Source organism: Thunnus maccoyii, chromosome 19, assembly GCF_910596095.1.
Source record: "Thunnus maccoyii chromosome 19, fThuMac1.1, whole genome shotgun sequence".
Taxonomy (NCBI): domain Eukaryota; kingdom Metazoa; phylum Chordata; class Actinopteri; order Scombriformes; family Scombridae; genus Thunnus; species Thunnus maccoyii.
Genome location: NC_056551.1, coordinates 13,007,869 through 13,026,814, shown reverse-complemented (window position 1 = coordinate 13,026,814; position 18,946 = coordinate 13,007,869). Strand labels below are relative to the sequence as shown.

Below are 18,946 nucleotides of genomic sequence, written 5' to 3'. Positions count from 1 at the left end.
TGCATATTTATTGACTTATTTTCACCTTTTTTTAAAATTAATTTTTCGATTGCCTACCCACATGATCTGTACTGAAGTAAGCTCGTGGCAGACCATCACAGCTGGATTAAAACTATTTACCGTCTTGTTTGCCTCAGCTGTCTCATTTGCCTCAAGCAAGTGACCCAATTATTTACTCAAATAGTAAAGACCATTTGCAGCATTCTTTACCCATAATTTCAGAAACACAATTTGGAAAAAGAGAAACTGAAGGCAAATCCATTTCCTTCTTTTATTTAAGCTATTACTGTACAACAAGTCCTTCCAGCGTCTCTCTAATCATATGCTTTTTTGGAGATCCTGAGTAATTTTGTGGAATTTTTCATACATACAATCCTACTTCGTCTCCTTTGTGCCAGACCTCCTAGTCAGGCCCCAAGGCTAGTTTCTAACAATTCACAGTCTCCTTGTGTTGATGGTGATAGAGAGCCCTGGTAAGTCTCATACCCAACACCTCCCTTTTTTGTGCATAAACTTGTTGCTCCCATCCAGAGATGTATATCTACTGTAGTGCTGTTTGATTCAAACCAGTGTTGCTGCAATAGACTTGTTAAGAACCTATAGATTCTGGCTCCTAACACAAATTAAATCACGTGGTTAGAGAGATGAACATAAATTGGGCATTGACAGAATACAGATCGTTCCTGTGACATCAGTTAAAATGTTTCAGTGCCTCATGTCAGTATGCACATAAAGATAAAGCTGCCAAGAAAGAAATATGATTCCCTGGACAGAAAGTAAAAACAATATAACAGGATACAAGTTCCAGATCTTTAAGGGCTTCAGCCTTTTAGATAAAGGCTGACTCCCAATCCAAAACTCCATATGTAATTTCATTTCATATGAAATCTGAGAGTAAAAACAGTAATCATTTCCTCTGTAGTTTATATGACATGTTTTAAAATGTATTCCTGAGTTTGCATAATAAAACGACCAGGAACAGAGCCTTTTGCAATACATCATCCTGATAGAGCTCGTTCCCACCGCACACAGAGAATAAAAAGACCATTTGGAGACAGTCAAAACGGATCAGTTTTGATCGAGTGTTGATTGGAAGAGTACAGAACAACAATTCCTTTGTTCAGACTTTTACAGTTTAAAAGTCATCATTTCATAGATACAGGGTGTCCCTAACATCTAACTCTACTCATCCCCATCTCTGACACCCAGTCCACCAATTGTTTCCTAATAAATAAACCCCCCGTGATGCCCTAACATCCCTCAACTGTACTGGGAACAGAACAAAGGCATTGTGTAGGAGAGGTTAGAAGCTGCTTTGTACTCTGGCCTCGAAAAAAAGCGAATGATCATGGTTATTTATTGATAACAGCAGTTTCCCCACACCGTCTCTCAGTCACTAAACCCCCAAGCTCTGCTGCTTACCAGACTTAGAGATGATCCAAAACCACGATGCTGTGGGCCTCTATTTGGGGGGAGAGCACTGTTTATTATCACACACACATGTCTGTTAAGTAATAATTTTTTTCTTGACTAAATGAAAAGCTCACAAATCTAGAGTCTTGTGGGTGGAAAAGTACATTTAGTGAAAATAAATAAATCAGTACCACCCAATTTTCCACACTTGGCTGTCTCTAAGTGCCCCTCCTCCCCTCCCCTCCCCTCCCTCTGCTCCTCTTTGGGGTTTGAGATTTAGCAGAACCCTGCAGTCTGGTATGAGTGAGTTGTTTCTGTTCAATGTTATTAGGAAAAATGTCTCCAAATTCAGATTAAAAGTCAAATATGAGTCCATATGTTGATTAAAACTCGTATCCGCTAAATAGGTTAGAGGGTCTGCAGTCAGTAGAGTAGTGGGTCAGTAGGTACGCTCTTTAGTGCCTGATTTCACAAAATGGCAATAACAGATCTGCAGAGGTTTGATTGATTCGTTGATCAGTACTAATGACTCAGTGATTGCTTTGGTTGGTGCTGGTATTTTTGGCTTCTAAAACAAAACATTTCAGCTATAATAGCTGCTGAAGTTTGTACCAAAAAACATACACCAGTATTTTGTCTTGTGATACTGTATACTGTATTATCTCTTTAGTGGATGTTTCTATAGGAAATGCGCTCTAATAAGCAAATTAACTTAACATTACTGCTTCCGTTCACAACTTAAGACAACACAGGTGGATGCGGATTGAGACAGGAAAGCTGTGCCATAAATGAATGCTGTTGCAATATCTATTGTCTATGAGTAGATGTTAATAAAGGTCACAAATACGCCTTTAAACTAAAAATATTACAGTAGGTGCTTGAAGAGATTGTGTTCAACTAAACAAAGTAATTGGTAAATTGAAAAAGGGACAAGTGCCCTCGTTTCATTTCAAAATCGCATGACAAATAACATCAGCTCAACACTTTGTGTATCTGACTGGACAAATGCACTACTTGGATTATTCTTACTCACTGTCTTTGGTTTCTACGGCAAACAGTTTTTTTTGTTGTTGTCTCTCCGTGGGTGAGGTTGCTAACACAACAGAATAAACAGCAGGTCTCATGATGGCTTATGTCATGTTCACCCTGTATCATCCATGTCCTTGTTTAGTGTGTATGAGAAAGAGAGTGTGCGCATGTACAATTCATCCCTACAGTTTCACAAACATTATATAATAATAATTATGTAATATTTATTAGAGTGTTTTAAAATGGAAGGTTTTTGGTGCAGCTTTGTCTGGATATTCAATTTTACATCTAATAGTCCTCCACTTTATAGTGACTTTGTTTTTTTTTTGCATGTGTTCCCCTGTTCTCTACAGGTGAGTAGGATACTATACAGCTTCGCCACAGCATTTCGGCGGTCAGCTAAGAAGGCAGTTCTGTCATCTCAGCAGGCTGCTCCACTCACCCCTGACAGTGACTTGTTTACCTTCACCGTCAGCCTGGAAATCAAGGAGGATGACGGCAAGGGTACTTTCAGGTGGGGCACACATTCATACTATATGTATTCTAATGTGTAGAGCTTGGACTAAACTTCATCATCGCTAAGTATCTGATCTGCAGTGGCACCACCATTATAACAAATTATATTAAGAGCTTCGAATGAAAATGGCCAATTGATCCATGTTTGTCACTTAATCACTTTTGTCACACTCATAAACACAGGGACAAGTAGTCCTACTTTTTGGGATTAAGATGGAGTGACCACAATTTTGGGTGACCCAGTTACAAAAGACACACACCTTTCCACGGTTTAGAGCATGTGGGGTACACATAATAACCATGAGGGAAGCATCAAAGTCATCTTTGCGTATACAGTATTGTGCTGTACTGTATTTACTATACTTACACTAACATTACTGGTCCCTACTTTCTTTGTTATTTCCTTGTTTAGTGTTGTGCAAAAAAGAAAAGAAGTAGTAAATGGAACATGAAAATTCTGAAAGTAAACTGTGAAATGGTCTCAACAAGACCTACAAATCATACACTGACACCCCTGACCTAAATCCAACAGGAAGTCCACAATTCACCCATGAAAGTATGACTTTGTGCCAATTTTGGACCTTGAATAAACGCTATCTCCTCCTAGGGCGTTAATGGTATCGGCTTCAAACTTTAATACATGACTTATCACACTGTGCTGAACAAAAGTTATTAAAAACTTCGCGACGAAAATTTCTACTAAAATATGATTTTTAATGTAAGATTTGGCCAAAGTCATGGGATTTATGAGGATATTTCACAAGAAGAGTACTCTGAAATCCTTCTCTCCAGCTGAGAGGGAGAAGGAGGGAAGAAAGTAGGGGGATGGGTGTCACGGTTAAATGGAGCTCATTTTTGAAGGATACAGCAGAAAGGTCTATACACATACAGTACATTATATACAAACTTTGTACGAAGTTTGGTGTTATTATCATTTATTTTACAATAATTGTAGGTCTTATATGTATAATTCAGTAGTGGGCATGACCTATGAGGGGAAGGGAAAAAATGGACAGAGTGACAGTTTAGTGATAAAATGCTGCAGAAAAATAAAATCAAAACTAAAATTTGTAGCTCATATAGCACATATTTTTTCCCACTTGGCTGAGGAAACTATTACAAATGCAAGCATAGATTGTACTAAGTATGATCAAAAAAGACAATTTATGAGGGAAGAACTGAGGAAGACTCAAGTTCTGGAGCTCAGCATTAAAACTTTAATGAACCTTCCAAGTGGGCAGAGTGGCAGTTTGTTTTTTTTTTTGAGTTTATTAGACAGACAGGATTGATGTGTAGGATTTAATATTTGGTCTACAGTCCGAAGCGGAGGGTGGCGGTAATGTGCCTAATATGCTAGAATTTAGCTATCGTTGAAGCGTGTGGCAGTGGCGTTGAGTTTTGATGTTTCGCCATGACAGAGGAAATTGCTATAACTTAAGTGCAAATGCTCCAGTCTGCCCCAAACTTTGCATGTTTGATAAGAGTCCCGGCCTGAACACGTCCTCATGACAATATTCAGTCAGTGATGCAAACTGGCTGAATAGCGCCCCCTACAAAATTGCAGCAAGGCAGCCCCACCAGCGGGCAAAATAGTGGACAAAAGAAGTGATGTTTATCTCCTTCTTGCACTGTCTGAAAACAGCCTAGGTCTGAAGATATCTACATGCCCATGACAGAAGCCCTTCGACTGCGCCACGGCCCGACGTGCGCAAGGGTGCAAAGGCCCGTTCAACGTTGCTTTAATTAAAGTCTCATTCTTTTTCCCACACTGATAAGAACACAACAGAAAGTTCCTGTGTTGGCCCCCTTCAACCCATCTTCCCTGACCTTTTTTATTTTGTTTTCCCATATTACTGAGTCACTTCCATGTGTTCACAAACAGTCCCACATACTCAACTTATTTGGAAAACAAAAAAAAAAAAATGCCTTTGATTATTTTTAGCCAGCACACATTTCCTTCTCATTTGCTCTCGGTTGATTATTTTTAGTTTACTGACTTCCAAGCAAACAGCTTTCATATGTAAATACACATAGACTGTTTTTGTGTATAAGCAAATTTTCCTTGTGCACATAAGGTATGTAATGAATGCTCTATAGAAATTGTATAAAGATACAGTATATCTGTAAAATAAAATGGAAATAGAATATAATTAAAACTGAAATAATCCACTTTAGAAAACCCTCATTTACCTGCAGTACTTACCACTTTAAAGCTGGATAACATAAGCTGAATTATACAGACTCATAAATATCTCAGGGTCTATATTGATGATGAACACATGAATTTTATAAAAGGTGTTAAGGTTCTTGCTATATCAGCAGGCAGAGCTTTGGGAGGAATTATTGGTTAAAGTAAAAACTTGAAGGATATGAGTTTCCAAACATACTCTAAACTGTTTGAAGCTTGTGTGTGAAGCCGGGGTCAGGGGCCTTAGAAATATCTGGATGTGTCAATCAGTGCAAAATGACAAATATGAGCCAAAGTTGGCTATAGTGGGGGACATGAGATGGGAACCATGTGAGGCTCATTGTAAGATATGTGCAGCTCAGTTACTTGATATGGAAGAACGTAGGTTGACGAGACAAATATTCATCTGGGATAAACAAACGATTGGTTCTTGGTCTAAAGACGTGTGCACATTGTTCTGCTAGGCTGGGTTTGGTGAGGCTTTTTTTTGATAATGAAAAGCCCAACATTAGTTTGTTTAGAGAATCTGTGTTTGTTCAGAGCAAAGGGCTGTGGGCTGATATGTTTACTAAACCAAAAATGATGATAAAAACTGAATATAGTACGGAGAATTATGGAGAATTATGTTGTATATAATTTGTCTAAAAAGCAAAGATCTCTATGTGCACAGCTGAGGTCTGATATTTTATTGTTGAAACTGGATGGTATGTTAATCTAGAAGAAGAAAAAGTTCCATTTTGTTTTCTACTGTCTTTTTTATTGTGAGCTGCACAGTGCTGTGTTTAGTAAGATAAAAACAGATATTGATTTTGTAAATATGGATGATGCACAAAGGTCGAGTTGGCTGTTTACATATGAAACACATAAATAAGCCAGTTATCTGCAGAAAACCTGGGAGAAGAGGAAAGATAATCTGTAGATATGTCACAGTTCTTTACGTGAACAGTTCATTTTGGTTTTTTGTTTTGTTTTTATTTAATTTCTTTCGTTTCTTTTCCTTTTTCCGCATACTTTATATATTTTCCAGAAGATCTATGTTTTGTAAAATAGTGGTGTCCTGTAGTCCCAAGAGGGATGGGCCAAATATTTGGCATGTATTTGGCATATAAAACAAAAAAATCCAGCCTGTTTATCTGTAGTCAGAGAACATATTTACAGTCTAAAGTCATGACCCAGTCTGATAGTTGAGTTCACTAAGTTCTATCTGGTACATCAAGTTCCTATCCTCAAAGAGACGAGGTTTTTTTTTTTCCTGAAATCACAGCAAGTTTCAAATGTTTACAGTAGATTTCAAACTGATTGATGATTTTTTTTTGCCCAAGAATCTCTTCACTGAAGGGTTTCTTCAACATTTCCTCAGGAATCTGTGTCAGTGACGGTTTGGAGAATGTTGATTACTGTTCCTGTCCAACCTGGTTCTCTTTCCTGCTCTTGAAACAGAGCAGGAAAGAGAACCGGGAACAGAGCATGTTGAGAAATCTTTTTTCTTTTTTCTTTGCACGCTAAATTTGATAAATGGGCTTGTTCTAAATGTGAGCATTTATTTTGAACATGTCTGGTTGACACTGATTAGTGATTAATACCATTGATACAGATGTCCAGTCGATTAGTGTGGTTGCTTTAATTGTATGTTTTAGTTTGTAAAAATAAAAAGTAGAAACTGCAGGATTATTGTTTTTCTTCCAAGTATTGAAATAGTCAGCCTGTGGTCAAACATTACCTCAGATTTATGAATTTTAAGTCTAAGATGTTAGTAAATTTGCCTTCCTGCGTCAGCGTCAAAGTTATTACTGTATCTGCTCACAAAATTTAACTCGATATACTTTTCTCACATTCATCTGTGATTTACATGTGTGATTTTTTTTTTTTTTGCTGGTAAGAATCTGGTTAACAATATTTCTGCTTTTTTTCATATTCAGTGCCGTAGCAAAAGACAAGGACAAGCAGAGCTTCAAGCTGCGTGCAGGAATGGACAAGAAAATTGTCATTTATGTCCAGCAGACCTCCAATAAGGAGCTGGCTATTGAGAGGTAACATACACTCACACAGTCACACACACACAAGAATAGAGTACAGTAGCATATTCAAAGGGCCTAGTTTACTGTACAGTGTCATAGGATCACTGAATATCTCGATTTTAGTCTTGTGCGTTGGTCAGATAAGTGATAATTTCCAGTTGGTAAGCATAGAAAAATGGATTGAATATTCAATAAAACAAACAATCCGGTCCATGTGTGAGGTCCCAGCACAATTTTCAGAGGATATATTCTGAAATACAACAACTAAGACAACAGATATATCTCAAAACACAATAAAAGGACACAGAAACAATCTAGATCAGGGGTCTCAAACTCAAATTACCTGGGGGCTGCTGGAGGCAGAGTCTGGGTGAGGCTGGGCCGCATCAGGTATTCCACAAAAAAAGCTTAGCAGGCACAGGCTAGGATAGCAGGCGCAAAAAAAGGCGACTACTACCGAGCCTTATTTGCTGTCACAGTGCACCAAAAATGGATGTAAAGGTCTTTAAACCTCCGTTTGCACGTCAACAGTTGTGTCCGTTCCGCTCATCAGAGTGAGAATTACGCACAGGCTCTCCAACAGCTGATCATTACGCACGGCTGTGGATATTTGAAACGACTTCCGCAAACCGTCACCACTGTTAAGTATCAGTCATCATTATTAAACATCAGAAGAATGATAAATGATTTATTGATAGAGCTTGTGTCGAAACGGACTTTACAAAGTGCTTCAAAACAAAATGAAGTGATCGTCAACAGAGAGATGATGCTGAAATAAACAGAATGATGCTTCAATAAGGTTTAATTATTCACCTTTGAATTTTACTGAAGGCTGTGTAGCAAAAATAACGACACAATCTAGCGTGAGGTGCGCACATTCTCAGCGCACATTCTTCCTGTATAAATAGCATAGTTGTGAAACAGCCATATACCCCTGTGATTGGCAGGTTCGTTCAGCTCCAGCTTGTGCGATAAAGGGACCTTCCACACACAACACAGTAAAGTCCCACTCATATAAAACGAGACCTATGATCTAGATTGATGAGAAAGAGCATACTAATGGATGGTATGAGTTGACATTTCTGTCACTCTGGAATTGTCCTGTAAAAACGAAAATATTGAAGAATTTGTCCTGCATCTGTCAGTCAGATATTTGCTACAGTTGAGACATGTCGACATGAAAACATGACCAGACGTTCATAAGAAAGGAGTCACTCAGCTATAATTGATAAACATACACTGTTCAACATCTTTACATCCGTGTGTCGGACCGTGTCAGTGTTTAAGTGTTCCAGCACAGTTATAAGATGGTGATTGATGTGAGTCTGTCTCTCTGAGGCCCTCTTTTTTTTTTTTTTTTTTTCCACAGTTTAATAAATCTGTTGAAACATTCCATCACCTTTTTGCGGACTTCCGTTTTCACAGTGGTTTGTTATTGTATGATGTACCCAGAGAAGGTGCAGGATTGAAGTGCTGTGTTTAATATTCTCCACGCTCTGGTCTGTGTTAGAGGATCAGCGCGTTAACGGTGCGGTAACATATGTGATGTTTTAAAACTGGTTCTACTCTGTAGAGAGATTTATTGTTCTGTCTCTGGTTCCTGGTCTTGCTCTGTTCTTTTTTTTTTCTCTCTTGCTTTTTTCTCATGTGTGTCTCCTGTTATGTAATCCCATTCATTTCTCTTTTGTCTTTCTTGCATCCATGTGTGTATGTGCATGTTTGTCTGTGTGTATGTGCATGTTTGTCTGTGTGTGTGTGTGTGTGTGTGTGTGTGCTCCTTCCCCAGGTGTTTTGGTCTCCTGCTCAGCCCAGGGAAAAATGTGAAGAACAGTGACATGCACCTGTTAGACCTGGTGGGTGACTCTCGTGTTCATATATGTGTATGTGAGTGTGTATTTGCATGTTAGAGTTAGCTAACTTCCTCCAACTTGTTCCCCTTCAGGAGTCAATGGGAAAGAGCTCTGACGGGAAGTCTTACATCATCACAGGAAGTTGGAACCCCAACACGCCTCAGTTCCAGGCTGTGAATGAGGAAACGCCCAAAGGTGACAGCCAAAAAAATCTGTCAAATTCAAATGAAAATGAATGATTTTCAACAGCTATTATTTCCTCGCTTCATATAATTTATCGGGCAGTCGGTTGTTTATTGGCTCATATTTTCACATCTAATATCTGACACATTTCCGAGTGTAAAAATCACTTTCCACTGGTTGCACAAATCCTCAAATCAAGCTCTGAAGGAGCAATTTATAATAAAATTATGGCTACAGTATATAGGCATGTAAACTCTACTTTGATAATTGATGTCCCTGTTAAAAATAATGTTGCGTACAAGACAGACACAACAAATGTTTGCACAGATTACACATGAATATTGCTGGAAAGTTGTTAATGAAATAAAGACGATCACATCAGTTGACCCAGGTACGGATTTTGTTCCATCCTTGTGCCACATACAATACCTGCTACACCACCAATCCAGCTTCAAACATAATAAGTCAAACTCTTATGCTTTCATAAATGACCCAGTCACAGGTTCGGTTAACATATTTATTAGTTATAGGTGGTGAACGGAGGTGAATCATTCGTGGGGATATGACATTTCAGTGGTTTTTCTTGTTTTTTTTTCTAGATAAATTCATGTACATGACGACAGCAGTGGACCTGGTGATCACAGAGGTGGAGGAGCCAGTCCGTTTTCTGCTGGAGACGAGGGTCAGAGTGTGCTCCCCAAATGACAGGCTGTTCTGGCCCTTCAGCAAGCGTAGCTACACTGAGACCTTCTACCTTAAACTACGACAGGTATGTCAAGTCATGGCACAATTTTCCATCCGCGTTTAAATCAGTTCAAGTGAGGGTCTCTGTAAATTGCACCAGATACCAGCTATGACTTGCAATGATGCAAAGCAATCGGTTTGTTAGTATTCTATGGATTTGTAATTACAAAGGAATCTTTGAAAAATACACAGACAGTTCAACCTGATGTCTGTTCAATGTTTCTCTCTTCAGATGGAGCGTAAGGAGCGTAAAAGTCCTGCCTCTGACACACTGTATGAGGTGGTGAGTTTGGAAAGCGAGACTGAGAGAGAGAAACGGAAGACCACAGCGAGTCCTGGCATTCTGCCCAGTGGGCCTGGGAGCATGGTTCCTTCACCACCTGAGGATGATGAAGAGGAAGGTGATTGGCTGCTAGTTTTTCGCTTAGTCACTACTTTTTTTTTATTTTTAAGACATTCGGTACAAAGAGGTAACAAAAAAATAAAAGTCCTGATATTGCAAAAGATGTAATTTCTTTATATAACCCATATGAAAATATTCTTACAAACATGACCACATGGAGGAGGGTGACAAGCAGAACCATATGAAAATATTTTTAACATTTTGAACCACTTTGTGTACTTGATTGTGTCAGTCATATAAACAGCCTCAAAGCAGGCGCTTAACTGGCAAGATAATCTAATAATACTCTGGAACATTAAACTGTTGTGGTGTCCTTGGTCAGGATTGACCTCCATCAGAAGCACGGACCTCCAAGACACAATACTTTAAAGTAGTACCCAGCAGCATGAAATGTACATAGTTTAACTAGCATAAAACCCAGAAGCATTATGCTGCATACTTTCAGATTTACCGTTTAACATTTACAGCCTTCAGATTCAATCACTGATACTTAATCTAAAAACTAAAATCTCTGTCCTGAGAGGCTTTACTTGTGTCCACAGGAGTCGAAATCCTGTGGGAGATCAGACACTATGTTACAGAACTCTATGTACTGTATCCCAAAGAGTACTTTTCCAGTAGTGGTGTGTGTGTGTGTGTTTGTTTTTCTTTTGTATTTCTGTGTGAATGTGAGATGTAGCAATGAGAATAGAAGGCGGAGAGCATAATTGGGGTACTTGCTGTATCTTTCCGGGTGTTAGTCTTTGATCTACTGTTTGGTACATTTGGTCTCACTCTTTGGACTTTGTGTCCATTGATTGCTCCGTGCCTGTTGTTGTGAAGGTTTAGATACCACACAGTACAGTTTCCATCTATCATATCTTGTAAGCTGCTCATAGTAATTTGTATCCTTTACATCATCACTTTATGCCTAAATTTGCACATCTGGTTAGATGCCAACAGCATCTTGTTGTAAAGTACTTTAACTTATTCAATGACAATTAAGTTGAATCTAATCTAATCTAAATTGATACTGTGGAAAGTTGGATTAAAAGAACAAACAATTTGTTTAGATTATACAATTCCACATCTAGGCACTCATGTGGATTATCAAATAAAACATTACATTTTTACTGAGCTGTTGTTCAAGTTCAATATTATATCAACAGCTCATATGCAGTTAAGATTAAAAACAGAAATACAAGACAACACAACAACACACAATGTGCAACATTACAAAACATCAAACCACACGATTAAAACTTGTGATGTCAACAGTTCTTTATACAACTTAAAACAATTTCTCTTTAAGTGAAGAAGGTACACTTTGGCACCATCTTGGTAACACCATTGCATGAAATTTGTGACTGACTATACAAAACAACTATCTTTTTAAGTTGGGAAACATCTAAAACTTAAGTTTTCACATTAGTTTAATCATTGCTATACAAAGTGCAGTGTTCTCTAAACTTGTAAACTTTTAAGAAGGAAAAGAACAAAGTATGTTGTTGTATAATAATGGATCTAACTTGTTGTGTATGTCTCATGTCCAGATAATGATGAGCCTTTACTCAGTGGGTCAGGTGATGTTTCCAAGGAGTGCGCAGAGAAGATCTTGGAGACCTGGGGAGACTTGTTATCCAAGTGGTAGGACTTTGTTCTCTTTTTCACTTTGTCCCTCCCCCTTGCAGTGTACACACACACACACACACACACACACACACACTGCATGGAGTTTAGCGGATGTTCTGCATGTGAAAGAAAGAGCAGCAGGCAGGAGTTCTTGATAAGCAGCTTATTAAGATGGCTTCCCTTTCCCATTACTGCATTTGTTTTTAATCAAAAGCTTGTGATGAACTGAATAGAAACTGCCCCGACTTTAATTAGCTGTGAGTTAAGGCACACACAAACACACACACTGCACAGCATGCCTTTCTCTTTCTCCCCCTCTCTGCATGTTTTTCAGGAGAACCATAAAATGTAGTTCAATTTATTCCACCTGTACAATACATATATTTAAACCAAATATCTTGTTTCACCTCATATATTTTTGATCATAATGTATCACCTTTTGTCTTCATTATGTACTTCGGCATGTTTTGGCGTTTATAATGTCCTCACAGAAAACCAAATGTTGACATGACCATCAAAGCAATGAATTCTTTTTGGAGGTATTTGTCTCTCAAGTAAAAAAAAAAAAAAAGAAAAAGCCTAAATAAAGAAAGGAATCATAAGACTAGCTGAATCATAATACTAGGCTTTGTGCGAGTGATTGGTGATTTTGTGTGTGCGCGCGAGAGTGCGTGTGTTGAGGCATTGTGGGATGTAGAGCTCAGGGAACACACAGAGGAAAATCACAGAAAGCCCTTTACAATCTTATGCCCCTAAGGACCAGGCCTGGCATTACTTAGGTCACATGCACGGACACATGCGTGCACACACACATACACAGTATACTCTTGTTTCCCTTCTTAGTCCCAGCAGAAAATGCCACATATTGCATAACCTGACGCTCGGAACAAATAAACAAAACAAACTCAGAAAATAGAGAGGGATGAATTAAGAAAGGAAGGGGAAAAAAGTGAGAGAATCATCAGGGATTTTTCTGTCGGCTCCAGTCAGGCGATAGTTGGTAGGCAGGTACAGCTGCGCCTCCAAGTATACCCTCTCCTTCTCTGTGTATCTCTAATTCTATCTCTGTCACTTTGCTAGTGGGCTGGCAGATGCCTGAATTCATTTATATCTTTATGCAGTGTATATCGCCCGCTGAGAGTGTTTCTCCAACAGCTTTAACACTTAAATATGAAGATGAAGAAGGAAGGAAGGCATTAAAATCGCCGTGTATTGTTGCTTTATGTTTCTATCGGTTTATTGTCTTCTATTGTCTATTGTTTTCCAATCCTTATAAAAATAGGGAAGGGGTAAAAGAAAGCAAAGCTAATGTACAAAATAAATGTTAGGGAAAAAAGATAAAGTACGACACATTATGTGCAAAAATAGCACATATATACCATCATTGAAATGTTTTATTCTCTTAACTATTTCATGTCATTTTTCGTAATCTTATTTTATTTGATGTTAATCTATTTTGTTGGTTTTATTACGTTTGTATACACAGAAAGATTGCAACTGCTAATTTGTATGTAATGAGGGAGTTATCATTGTGCTATACTTTAAGCAACACTGAATGAAGTTTAAATAGCTGAGTACGTATTTGATTTAAAAAAAAAGCCGTCACTGACCCTCCTTCTCCTTCTCCTTCTCCAGGCATATGAACTTATCAGTGCGTCCCAGGCAGCTGCCAGCTCTGGTGCGGAGTGGCATCCCCGAGGCTCTCCGCGGGGAGGTGTGGCAGCTCCTGGCAGGTTGCCATAACAATGACCACCAGGTCGAGGAGTACCGCACTCTTATTACAAAGGTAAGACCAAACAAAAGCATTGTCTCTGTTAAGGTGGCTGCAGCACACCAAATTCCCACGATCCCCTAATGTTGGTGGTGTAGTGATTAGAAAGGCTGTCCTTCAGCAGGACGAGACGGGAACAGGCTCCTTTAATTTTAGGACACATCGGAAAGCTGTACACATCACCTCCACTGATTTTGTTTTTTGATTTGTCTAAGCTTAAGCCATCATTGAGATATCCTTTTTTTCAGTTTTACAGTTTCCTCCTTTAATTTTTTACACTTGGTTACATTTAGATCTCTGTAAGTGAAACACATTACATTTTAGCACATTTAATTAATTGTTTCTTATGGCTCGTGCTGGCCAGTGCATATGTGTTATTGTTTTTGTCCTTGGCAACAGTTCGAGTAAAGAAAGTGCACCTCAGGGGCCACTGATGGCCCTGTTAAGTTTCTCTCTCATGTGCTTCTACCTTGTGATGATAACCACTGCTGCCCTGTAGATCATGCCAGCTGATTACTTTGGCATTATGCAAGTGTATTATACCCTTATCTTTCTTCAAGAATACATTTGTGGTGTGTTGATAGCACTGTTAAAAGTGAAAACTTTTTCTAATAAAACTGTAAATTTGTTGATACCAATAGTGTCTTAACTTATACCCAGTTCATAAACAAAGAAACAAAATATCTTGTCTATCACTTTTTGAACCTCTGAAAGCAAGGAATCAAAATTTCAAGAGGTTAGCTCTGTTTTTTCGCCAAGTGGCAACTGAGTTGGATTATTGTCGCAGTATTTCCAGAAGTTTAATGTTACTTGATAACGATACCTGCTGTGCTCGCATAATTTAGCTAATGTTTGCCCAAGTGTGCACTGCTTAGTGTTTCTGAGGTAGCGGGGTGTGTTTCCAGAGCGTGAAAGGCAACACCCCGCACTCCTTATTCGGAAAGTCCTGGTTCCAAACGGAGAAGATAGCACTAACTGTAAACTGCAGCCCTGGGCTTCAAACCTGTTTCAAACCAGCTCCAATGCAAACCAATGGGTGACGTCACACCCCACTACATCTATATTTTATACAGTTGCTGTTGTTTTTCACTGAAACAGCTTTGGCCTGGACCATGGCCAGAGATTCCTTGTTTTAAGATAGTTACGATGACTGGCCTATGATCTGAAATTTAATTATTATTATTCAATTAAGATGATTTCGACTGGGGTATTTATAACATTAGGTTTGTTATAACGGCTTGGCCTTGGTTTTGCCTCTGAATGTTGTGGAGGGACTAAAGACCGCATTTCAACCTGTGTGTAGAGAATGTGAGACATTACTTGCTATTTTATCTCTGGTTACTTTTGACAGTTTAGTTTTCCTCATGTTATTTTTAAGCACCATATCGGTGAATTTTGAAAAAAATCTTTTCGCTTTTCAGTTTTAGTTTAGATAATAACAATGTGCATGAGTAGGTCTGTCTGTGTGGCTATGTGTATAATCATCAGAGATGATTTAGCCCTGCTGTAGATGGTAAGACACCCTGTGTTCTAAGCACAATGTGGTAGTGTAATTTTGCTCTGGGCTGCCCACTAATTGGGCCTCAGACTGTGAAATACATGAACTATGCTATGTACTCTGACCTTTCTATCAACACCTCGCTTGAACCAATAGGAGCCTCCCTGTCCTGTCCACAGCCTACAATAGCCAACAAGACTCCACATTCAAAGGAAGTGCCCCTCTTCTTTTGTCTTAAGACTGAGCCAATTGGAACAGATTCTGCTGATGACTGGTGCTTCGTATAGCCAGTGAAATTCTGAAAATGACCTATGCAGTTTTAATGGGTCCTATAAAGCCAAGAAATTGTGTAAATTTAAATAGTTTGCTGTGTGTTGCTATTTATATAAACTCTTTTCCACCATAGCGCTTGTTTTGACTCTTTTATATGCAAAAGTTTTCAAGAAGGGAAAAGCACCATAATGTGTTTGCTCTGAAGCAGGGGTCCTTTGGAGTCTCCAAATAGTCTTCTTTTTGGAAATTATCAAATTTGGACTAGGTGAGGTTAAATGCTGTGGTCCCATTGTGTTTTCCAGCTAATGGGTCCCAGCTATAGTTCATCTGCAGGCATCTGTTCACAAAAAATATTCAGGTGGAAATAAAAATCTACTTCAATGTGTTCAAACTTCTATTACTCAATGCCAGTAGCACTTACAATGATTCTGACTGTGAGGGCAGAAACCTCAGAGTGTTACCTTTCAAAAGAGACCAACACCATGAATGTACTCCAAATGGTTCAAGAACAGCTTTCAATTTACTTTGGGTATGCCTGGGATAGGCGTTTTAGGCTAATTTTACAGGAATGGTAAGAGGTTTTAAAGGCAACATCCCCGGGTAGCGAGCTGGGTCCCAGGTGGTGACAAGATGTTGGTCTTGCCCTTTCCTCCCCTCTGCTCTCCTCTCCCACTCTCATCCCCTTCACCCTCCCCGACCATATTTCTTTCCTCCAAGTCTTTCTCTTTTGCTCTTTTCCTATCTCTGCCTTTGTACATTTCCGTTATTTTAATGTAGGAGCCATGCTGATTTTCCCTCAACATGAATGGTATGAATGGAATCTCAACTTTCACTCGCACAACAATAACAGCGGTTTGCAATGCCACTGTATTGATAGACATTGGACTGAAAGTTGGATAGGAATTTATTGCAGAAGCACTAAAGCATTCCAGGTTTGTACGCCAGCCAACAAACACACAGAGAAAAGTGTGGAGAACACGTGCAACTGTATCTAACTCCAACAGACAATTTGCGATTTATTTGGTCTCCCTAGAGCAAGACCGGGCAAGGTAGTCAAGACCATTTGCTATGTGATAAATGTCTTATTTCACGCAAAAAGGTACATATGTACCCGCATAGTGTAAGTTGTATTGATTTTTAAAAATCAAACTAGAACTAAGACACAAAAAATCTTGTTAATAGAAAAGCTCTGAAGAGTATTGAAACATGTTCCATAATTGTAGTCTGCATATCATATGTATTAATTAGGAAAGGGTTTTCATTCACATTCATTTTTCTTTTGTTATTGGTACTAATTAAGGTTTCTTTTCTCATGTACTAATTCCTTCTTTCCCTTCTGAGCTCCTTATTTAAAATGTGTACATACCATACTCATGTGCCAGCTACTCATTTGTATTGTGTGTTTTCTGTATTCAGCCTATCTGTGTGTATCTCTTTGTGCTGCGTGCAGTGTATGCACATCATGTTCTAGCTTGCACCCTCTTTTGTGTTCTCACTCTGTCTGAACTTGGCGTTCATCTATATATTTGAATGCAGGGCATTGATGGAAGTGGAAACAGGGGCTGTAGGTCTTAGACATTTGACCTATTCTTGCCTCAGTGAGCCGTGACAAACTCCCCAATATGAGAGGCCCTGCTGCCAAGTACTGGGAGTACCAGTCTAACTTTGAATGCTGACTAATTAACATTCCACTAATAACCAATAAACTCATTAGGCTGTTGTAGCCATGGCCCACATTTTGCATTAGCTCCATAAATTATAGTTGGCAGAAGCCAGTCACTGCCAGAGTAACTAAATATGGCAAACAAATAATTGTTTTTGGCAGCGCACTGGTCCAGTGCCAGCTGATTTTAATCACTAGAGTGTTTTGAAAGACAATGTGACATATTGAAAGGCAACATTTTATTATCCAGAAAAAACATTAACATTGCCACCATATTACAGCGTAACCACAGTCAACACATTTTTATCTGCATAATATTACTCTTAAAGTTAAATGTTGCTCAACCTTAAAAGGTATAATCAGTGTCATTTTTCTTTAATGTAAGCAGCAGTGTGGTGGTAATGATTGAAATGATATTGAACCATGGATATTGTAGCATACACCATGTTTTTAAAATGGGGTTCCTAACCTTTTTTGCATTGTAGACTGTTTTTATATTGACAAAGTTGTTGTGGACGGACCAATTGTGAGAGGGATTGGGGAAATGATAAAAGACACCAAAACTCTCAATATTGAGCTTTTAGAGTGCTCGAGAGTTTCAAGCTAAAGCTTTTTTTTTAAACAGTATATTTATTGTTTTAACATTGAATGCATCCAAGAAGGGCCATACATCAACAGTAGCATGTAACCTTTCCTTAAATCCTTTCATCTTTACTTTCCCCGACCTCTTTGCTTGTAACAAGTACATTAGCAAAGAAAAAGAATATATCTATGTATATAAATGCAATATAAATATACTTTAAGAATGTAAAAAAAAATGTAATAAAGTAAAAAAGTGCCTGCAATAAATCCAAAGTTGTTTCACAAGCTCAGACAAACTTCACAATTTGTCAAATCATCTAATTTACCTCTGAATATATATGTAATTTTTTCCATCGACATACATTGAGCCATATTCTTTATCCAAGAGCCCATTCTAGGTCTTTTTTTTTCTTCCAATAAAGTCCTAAGAAGCATTTTGCTTGCAGTATGCACATATTAATATACTGGAAATCTTCCTTTCTCCAAGGAAGATCAGGAGGATACAGCCCCAAAATAATAGCCTTAGGTTCCATGGGCACCTTTACAGACAGAATTTTATAAATCATACAAATTACCTCACCCCTAAAAGTTCTTCTCTTGTTGCATTTCCATATGCAGTGTATAAATGTTCCTTGTAGAAGGTTAGACTTAAAACAAACGACTAACATAGTACAGTTGTTTAAGTCTAATCATATTGGCTGTGGCCTTATTGGCAGATAGCCTATTATACTCAGAATAAAGTAACAGAAGTTCCGTATTTGCATTTGTCATATTCAATCCTGGCTGAAATATTTGTTTTAATCTTTGAATCTAGCAAGATCATTCCTTAGCCATTCCTTTTGCTTGTAAAACGGAAGATTTGTCCTCTAATATATGCTTTGAATGCTTCCCATCTGATAAGTAAGGTAACTCTTAGAAAGGTTGTTGAGGAATGTAGGAGCTCCGTTTGATAACATAAAATGTATTGTTCAAAATTAGCTGATACAAAAAAGAAAAAAAGAGGTTGACAGTGAAAAGGATGACTGGACTGAGAAATACATTTTGACTGAGGGAAGTATGAGACCATTGTGCTTGAATTGCAGTAGTGGCCATAGTGAAGGGTGGGAACAGAAAACACCACCATGACACCAAACATGCCTGCTTTGAACAAATCTAACCAAAACACATGAAGAATATATCTACATATAATATTTAATATAGTAGA

The 18,946-nt window shown here is 38.4% G+C and overlaps 1 protein-coding gene across 6 annotated transcripts in view; it reads left to right on the top strand.

The window, feature by feature from the left end:
* LOC121885184 (rab GTPase-activating protein 1) overlaps positions 1 to 18,946 on the top strand; it is an 80,271-nt gene that overhangs the window by 18,791 nt on the left and 42,534 nt on the right. For 5 of the 6 annotated variants that reach the window (XM_042394380.1, XM_042394377.1, XM_042394378.1 and 2 more), the window contains 8 exons: positions 2,796 to 2,956; positions 7,066 to 7,176; positions 8,951 to 9,017; positions 9,107 to 9,209; positions 9,797 to 9,966; positions 10,174 to 10,342; positions 11,877 to 11,970; positions 13,591 to 13,741. In XM_042394380.1, the coding sequence (XP_042250314.1) occupies positions 2,796 to 2,956; positions 7,066 to 7,176; positions 8,951 to 9,017; positions 9,107 to 9,209; positions 9,797 to 9,966; positions 10,174 to 10,342; positions 11,877 to 11,970; positions 13,591 to 13,741 (1,026 nt within the window). Of the gene's footprint in view, positions 1 to 2,795; positions 2,957 to 7,065; positions 7,177 to 8,950; positions 9,018 to 9,106; positions 9,210 to 9,796; positions 9,967 to 10,173; positions 10,343 to 11,876; positions 11,971 to 13,590; positions 13,742 to 15,380; positions 15,636 to 18,946 lie in introns of those variants that run through there. The other variant, XM_042394381.1, reaches the window with a different exon arrangement.